At 43.1% G+C, this 7,883-nt stretch overlaps 1 protein-coding gene across 1 annotated transcript; it reads left to right on the top strand.

Annotated features, from left to right (window-relative positions):
• The first annotated feature begins 378 nt into the window (after positions 1 to 378).
• Positions 379 to 4,556, top strand: LOC147005061 (disks large homolog 5-like). Its single transcript, XM_085836150.1, has 5 exons — positions 379 to 542; positions 1,530 to 1,689; positions 2,910 to 3,053; positions 3,686 to 3,869; positions 4,367 to 4,556. Exons 1-5 carry the CDS (start codon positions 404 to 406, stop codon positions 4,541 to 4,543), a joined length of 804 nt encoding a protein of 267 aa, XP_085692276.1. The 5' UTR covers positions 379 to 403; the 3' UTR covers positions 4,544 to 4,556.
• Positions 4,557 to 7,883: the final 3,327 nt, after the last annotated feature.

The raw sequence follows: 7,883 nt of genomic DNA, 5'->3' as shown, positions 1-7,883 counted from the left end.
AAACTGGTATGATTTCTCACTAAGTTTTAATGGCTCCTATTGCTGATTGAGGAAAATTTAAGGTAGGATGAGATATTTCTGAGAAGGGTTTGGAAAGGAAACACAGAGTTAGATACATAGGAATTACTTAGGTGTGGCCAATCAAGCCTAGAGCAAACCCTGGCTTTGGAAGGAGGATGTGCTCAATGGCTATGCCCCAGGAAAGAGCAGCTCAACTTCCTGTCAGTACAGGGAGAACATTAGCAGAGAACCAAAGGCTTTATGTAGTCCATGACATCAGCAGTCCCTTCTTGGACATTCTATTGTCTCCTGGAAAGTTCTAAGCAACCTCTGTGATGTCACCAGTGTTGTAGTTACAACAAGCTGACTGAGATTTCTCAGTCAGAGACTGGACATTGCAGTGATGGCCCTGCTTGCCCGACTTGGTAGACTTTTTCAGAGAACCAATGTGGATGGGAGAGAGACCAGAGAGGGGAGGAAGGATGCTGGCCTTCCATCTGAGAGTAATGAAGGACGAAGGAGGTGGACTTGGCAAATGAGGAGTAAGTCCTGGGAAGTGGATGTTGAGCTTCCTGGTAGGGGTGGCCTGAGCTGGCCTTTCTAGTAATGTGGAACTGGAGACTCTGGGTAGCAAAAAAACTTCCATGGTTATCACAATTCTTGAATCATCAAGGATATCAGAACAGTACTTTTCCATCCCCTAAGGCAGGAGTTGGCAAGGTCAAAGCTGTTAGGCTATGAACTTCAAGTCTTGACTTGCACTGGGTATTGTGGGTGTTACTTGGGGACAGAATGAGACCATCAGGAGTGACAGCGGGTCTAAGCTATGCCAGTTTGAGGGAAGGAATACCTGCACTTCAGTCCATGGCTTCTTTTAGCTCCTGTAGTTATCTGACATTAGTCACAGGGAGAGAATGGTGCTCCAGACCATGATGTCATGTTCTCAGAACTACTCTGACCTCCTGTTTGTGACAGTTCCTACCTTAACTTTCTTTATCACCAATTGTGGGTGGCAGCCATTTCTATACTGTAAACAAAGAACAAGTAGTTGATAGACCCAGAGGGGGATTCTATTTTTATTTCTGGGATGTTTTGTGTTTCAGGGGGGAAGTTGATCATTGTGATGAACATATTCTCCCCCTGCCTGACTTATTAAGCCAATTCCTTGGCTTAGAGTAACAGGTTGGATATCTGAGCATCTCCAAGATCTCAAATACTTGTGATAGTGAATTTGTAGTCTGACTTGTGAAACCACAGGGCTCAGGGCTCTGAAACCAAGTTGTTCCCTGAAGAAGACATCTCTCTGGTCCTCATAAGCACGTTTAAGGGGGAATGAGGATACATCTGGCTACTTACATCACCTGATCTCTCTAGAGTGATGGTAGAACTGAGATCCACTCAGAAGAAATCTCATGCTGGGACCAATCTCTTGGTGGTGTCACTAGGTTACAGGCCTTTTTCCTTCTCTTTGGTAAGTCCACACTCTTTGCATTCTCACATCAAATATTCTCATATTCATCTACCTACAGTGGCTCACAGACAGACATCATCCCCTATACCTGTCATGAGCAAGGAGCAGTTTGAGAAGGAAGAGAACGAGCTGATTAAAGAGATCCAGCTCACTACCCAGGAGACAAATGAGCTGAGAGATCGCCTGATCTATGTGACCGAGGGATCCATGAACAAGAGGTATACGTTGCTCCATACCTGTGATGTCATTCCGGGGTCTGCAATGCCTCCTTCATCTTATGCTTTTAAAGGGGTGGGTTCTAGGAAGCTATACCAACAGAACATAATTGGGCCTCACTTCATGCCCCTAAATACTTATTAGACGAGTGGCCACACCAGAAGTTTTGTCAGGAGCGAGAAGGGAAATAGACTCTTCTGCTCCCTCCACTTGAAAAGAGGAACTTGGAGTCTGAGTGAAGAACTCAGGGATAGAGGCAGTGATGATTTCCTAGGGTTCATTTGGAAAGCCTTTGACAGGAGGTTGCTAGGTGATGGGAGTTTGTAGTTGTGTTTTTACTTGTTTCGAAGGTGACTGAGTGTTGGAACCTCCAGGTAGCAGCTGGAGGGGCCTGGTCCCACATGGTTCTTCTCAGTGCTTGATTAGAATGCCTGAAGTTCATGCCTGTTCCTCTTTGTCTGTGTGCCTTATACTCTGAGGCAGTAATGTTGCATGCATTGCTCTACCTCTCATTGTGTTCCCTTTGTCTCTGTCTCTCTTTCTCTTTCATTCTCTCACTCTTTGTTTCTCCATCCTGTGTATAGGTCTAAGTCTATGAGTCTATGTGCATACACAGGTACAGACCTGTGAATATGTTTTGTATGTTTTAATTTCTCTCCACAATTTGGAATCTAGGGGTAGGTGTTTTGGCCTGAGGATTTACTTACCTAAGAGTATCCAGGTGAGGTGGGTCCTGAGGCCTGGTAGTCCCCACTTTAAATAGCATTGCACTTTGACTATGTTGTCACATGTGTTAGTACTTTTGTATTTTGGGGGCAGATTATAAATCTGTGGTGATGTCTGGACTCATCTCCAGAATTATATATAATAACTGTCTCTACAGTATTAGGTATCCAGGATTTAGAATCCCTTTTATGGAAACAGGGGAAAAACCATCACAGCTGTTTGGTGGGTAAAGACCTGTAGCCTAGAACCCTGAGAACATAACTGCTTAGTCTGCCCTTCAGACCTACTGAGTAATGCAGGGAGCCAGGGCACCCTCAATCTAGATGCCTAGCTTCTGGTGTTCAGGGGCCAGGATAGCCAGTTTCCCAAGGTTAAGAAAATCCCAGCATTTAGAATGCAGTGTGTGGTTTCCATGGCTGCAGTAGTCCAGGACCCAGCCTGAGTTCATGTGTTACTAAAAGCCTAAGTTTATGGAGTTCTGTCTTCCTGGGGCCAGGCCCTACCACAGGCCAAATGGACACTATAAAGAACTGAAATTAAAGGAGAAGGAGATCATGACATTCCTACATGAATTAGAGAACAAGAACATGGAGGCCCGAGAGAACAAGCAGGAGCTCATGAAGGAGATAAATTTCTATCGGTAAGTACTTGTCTTGGAGGCCAACACTTGTGAAATGGCCATTTCTGCCTTCCTTTGTTTCTGGTCGGGAGACTGCAGGTCTGGTTCTATACTTTATGCTTTTTAGGCATCAGTGTCCCTTGGATTTTTGGACTCAGTTTTCCTAGGTCTCTAGGAGACTGTTACCACTGCCAGTGTTCTCCAAGCATCCTCAGGAGCCTCTAAACAGACAAGTGATTCAGATCATCAGAAGGTTATTATGTTGTACTGGGCCTGTGGGGCTCAGGCAGGATTTTACAGAGCTAAGTGAGGTGTAATATGAGGATAGAGTGCCCTCCCTTTGGTTCTAATGACTACCCTGATTGTAGTTGCACCCTACTAATTGGTATTGTCCCAATGCATGGGCTGTCATGAGTAGATGGAGATCCCTGTTTCTTTTGGAAAAACATGGACCCTTTTGGTGTTTGGACTGCAGCACAAATTTCTTCTTCCATGAAATGGCTATTTGCTATTTGTACAGCTGTCATGGATGTATCCTGGTGGATTGTATTAGGTCTTCACAGGAATCAGGGTACATGTCAGGTTAATGGGACCTGTAAGTAGAAATGGGAGGAGGAGGCTGCAGGAACTTACCATGCAGAGTGTGTTTCCAGTAACCTGCACAGCCGGCTCCTGCTGGAGAAGAATCTTATAAAGAAGAATTTGGCAATATTGCAGCAGGAGAAGAAGGAAGTACTGGCTGATTGGGCCGTCATTCGTCAATGTTTGATGGAGTTGAACCTGAGTGGTACAGAAGAAAAGGAGAAGACCAACAACCTGGAGACTAAAGAACATCAGGTAGGGACAAACAATTCGGCCAGGCTATGACTATCTGATAATTGGCACAATAGAATCTATCTTTGCTTCCTCCCACCAACTTTCTAATCCATACTTCCAAGCAGCCGCCCTCCTCATGGAATGTAGCTGTTCTTTGCTCTTTTTTCACACAAGTATTCTGGGAAGTTAGCCTCTTGTGAGACTCTGAATTAGCCTCTTTGGAGGCACTATTATCACTGGCAAGTGAACCTTTCAACTCTGCTTTAGTCTTCTGTCCACTCAGGGTGACAGGTGAATAACATGTCACATTCTTGCATGCATGTCTTCAGATAGGTGGAATGCTATGTGGAGGTTTGAGTGAATTCTGGGTCCTATCTGCAGATTTCACATCAGTAATTTCAGTTAGCATATTAATGTTGACTGTCCAGTAAAGATGAGGTAGTGGGAGATAAAGGTCTGACAGCTGCCATGCCTTTCCCCACCATTCCTGTGTCTTAGTAACTGCCTTCCTTTCCCAGGTCTCAGAAACTGCTAGAGAGCTGGGATTGGCCACAGCTAAAGAAGAGACCATCTTGCAAAATGCGTTGTCATGCCAGGAGGCCCCTGCTGACCCTGATCTCCAGCATCCAGAATCTTCCTCAGATGAATCTTCCTCAGATGAATCTCTTTATATCACATGTCCTGAGTGGGAATAGGCCCTAACTAGGAAGCCATGGCTGATTCAGGGTGTTATTCCCTTTTCTCTTCAGATAATTCCTCTTGGCAGATAACGGAGGTGACTGCACTGCTAACAAATGTCCAAGAGGAGTAACAGGCTATAGGTCTGTGCTGCTAAAAGTGAAGAAAAAAGATGAACAATAATTTTTTTATAGTTTTGTTTGAAGTTTTCATTTTTTGTTCTTTGAGTTTTTGCTATGTTATTTAAAAGTTATATGTTCTTGTTCTTGTATTTCATTGTTTATTTTTGCCTTTATCTCTATATTAATTGAAATTGTAAAACCTATTTTTTAAAAATTCTATTTCTTATGCAAAAAATGGATTTGCAAGTCGTGACTTTTGAGACCATCTTCCTTATTCAGGTTTTCTATCCCCTGCTGTAGACCTAGAACTCACATCCAGAAATGGATCTTTGTAAGTTCAAGACAGCCAGGGCTATATAGTAAAGTCATAGCCACCTAGGGGTATACAAGGTGATGAACTTTTGTGTATCAATAATTTTATTTACCCCATGGACACACACTTGGTGATGTAATCACTGCCATACTGCATCCATGGTGTCATGAATTCTCATACTCCTAACATATAGCACTCTGTCACACACACACATTCATTCATGATCCTGTGAACCAGATACTGAGGAATATACAATCATTGTTCTAGAGCTGCTGAGGATATAAACACATTCAGAAAGGAATACAAAATAAATCAGGAAGGCCAGAGCCATATGCCTCAGTTTACTTGCAACAGAGCATCAGTGATTGAGGCGAACAATAGCTTCCCTTTGGTTCTGGCCTGAAAAGGTCAGAGCCATTAACTGGGAGAAAGTTCAGGGGTCGTCACTCCTGAAAGGGAGGGATGTCTAAACATGGCTTTCTGTGAGCCAGAGTTTTTCCTTGTTTCTAGTCAAGAGTTAATATTTACCCGGAGAGGAAAATGTCCTTGGGTCTGCAGATAACAGTTTCTTCTTGTGAAGTTTGTTCTCTTTCTGAGGAAATGACTCCAAAAATGATAATATTGTCTGCCCGGTGCAACTATGTAAAAATGTTATTGTTTGGGCCTAATTGGCAAAGTCATAACCCATGTTTTTAAGCTGTAGAAATCAGTAAAGCTTTGCTTCTTGCCACCAGAGCATTAGTCTGTCTGTTTCTTTAAGGCATTCACAAAGCTCATCTTCGTCAAGTGATAACCACACAACAGACATAATGACCTTCCATTTCTTGCTGGGAAATAGCTTTTAAAAGATGCTGTTGTCCTTGACCATAAACTTGCTTTGTTTTGCTGTTGCTGATTAGACTTATGTTGAACATTTATGTGAATGGGTGTTTTTCCTACTGAATATAATACTGTATGTGGCTTCTCCTGAGGGACATTTCCCTCAGAGCACAGATGGAATCACAACCATTCCTGGAGATGATTGTTAGGTACCATGTGGGTCTTCTAGTGAGTAGCAGATGTTCTAACCTGTGAGGCATCCCCACACTTCCTGCCGTTGGCTTTTGCCCTTCCAGTGAATATGCTGTATTAGATGAACAGGTTCAAATCCACTTGAGTGGAGAAACTCAGAAGATCTGTAGGTACAGTGCCTGACCTGCCCACACTCAGTGTCCTAGGCTGCCAGGCATGTATACACGGCTCTGATATTACCACTGCTATTTCTGTGTTCAGAGCCTTTTAAGTGAACAAAAAGGGGTGGAAGGAATATTGCTGTTTGTGTGCTCTGCTCCCTCAAGAGTCCCTAAAAACAGGTGCAGTCAGGTGAAATCTTAATTGATCAGATAAGGCTAGAGGCTCTTATTGGGCAGGGGGAAGAAAGGCAGAGCTGAGATTTTTAGAGAGGGGAAGTGAGATGTAGAAGAGAGAGTGAATGAAGGACAAAATAAGGAGGAATAGAAAGATGGTGCTGGACTACGGGGCTCTAGGGGCCATAAGTAACTGGGGATTTCATAAATGGGAAATAGAGTAATGTAGGTACATTTTCCTGATCTAAGTGTGCAGGTTGTATTTGTATGTGTTGAGTTTTGCATTGTTTACATGGGCATTTTGTGGTTGTAGATTTCCCCTAATAAATTTGTCTGGCATATTACAAGGGTTTTGTGTTATTATTTTAAGAGGTAAAGGGGAAGTGTGAGTGGCAGCCAGCTCACTGGAGGCTAGCCACAGGTGGTGGATGGCATTGGAAGTATGAACAGCCTGGCAGCAGCTAAACATGGGAAACAGGGCAATAGTGCTACATGGGGCTGGCCACTCAAGGTTAATGAGATCGTCTTTCCTGTCCCTAACCACTTTAGCATGGATTGGGTTTTGTTTTTATGTTTTGCTGTTTTTCTTTTTTGTTCTTTTGTTTATTTTTTTGCTATAAGCTACAATAATGTATTTCTTTTTGTTCTAAGCATAGTAGCAAACTGTTCTACTTGAAAAAAAAAAAAAAAAAGATCCCTCATGACCTGTTTTTTTGCCTGTGATCCAAGCCCTCCCCAAACTGTGTAAAATCCCTGTGTGATAAGTTTGTTGCAAAGTGGGAGTCTTAACACAAGAACAGGGTAGGTGGTGAAGTGAAGGGTGTAATGTGTAGGCAGCCGCACGCCCAAAAGATGCCCTGGACCTCCAGTACACCAGTGCCTTAAACAAAGCCATTGCACAGGTTCCAGCCCGAATCTGGCGCCAAACCCTCTGAGAGGGTGTTACACATCAAAGGGTCCGACATACTGACAAATCCCAGGAGGACACATAGCTCTCCACAGTGCTGGGGTGGATATAGGCGGTCCTCCAGGGGTTTCCCTGAGTTCCCCAGTAGCATGGAGGTGTTCCTGAAATAAAGAAAGCTGTTGAGAAGAATCTGACCTTGTTGCATCTTTTCTTGCTGGACAAGGTGAGCACAACAGTAATGGGGAAATCTGGAAGAGTATTGGGTGGCCTAGGGCAAGCCAGCTGCTGTAAGCACTCAGCATACACACCTATTATCCCCTGCTGTGTCTACTCTTATCCATATTTGTACATGTAGGAGACTTTTCTGTCAGCTTCTGTAATTTGTACATAGTTATTTAATTTGGGTTATAAAAAAGTTTACTGTAAGAATGGCATATTGAAACATGCTTCCCTGCACCCAAATTCAGAATAGCTACAGTCACAGTCCTGTAGAATACATACTCCTCTTGCAAACAAAACAAGTTCAGAAACCAAAAATATTAACAATAAATAACAAAAAAAAAACCCATCCACACAGATCAATTTTAAGAGTTCAGATGTCATAGGATCTATTTTCTTCTTTACATGGAATTTTAACTCAAGAAAGGAAGGCAACATAAAGTGAATTAC

The sequence above is a fragment of the Mus caroli genome, unplaced genomic scaffold (assembly GCF_978045245.1).
Source record: "Mus caroli unplaced genomic scaffold, Mus_caroli_1 scaffold_4, whole genome shotgun sequence".
NCBI lineage: Eukaryota > Metazoa > Chordata > Mammalia > Rodentia > Muridae > Mus > Mus caroli.
Note: the sequence above shows the minus strand (reverse complement) of the source record. Positions and strands in the feature narration are given on the sequence as shown.

Coding starts and splice junctions, on each gene's coding strand:
- LOC147005061 (XM_085836150.1), top strand. CDS start 404: ATGGCCCTGCTTGCCCGACTTGGTAGACTTTTTCAGAGAACCAATGTG. Junction 543..1,529: donor GTGGACTTGGCAAATGAGGA/GTAAGTCCTGGG, acceptor ATCTACCTACAG/TGGCTCACAGACAGACATCA. Junction 3,870..4,366: donor TGGAGACTAAAGAACATCAG/GTAGGGACAAAC, acceptor TTCCTTTCCCAG/GTCTCAGAAACTGCTAGAGA.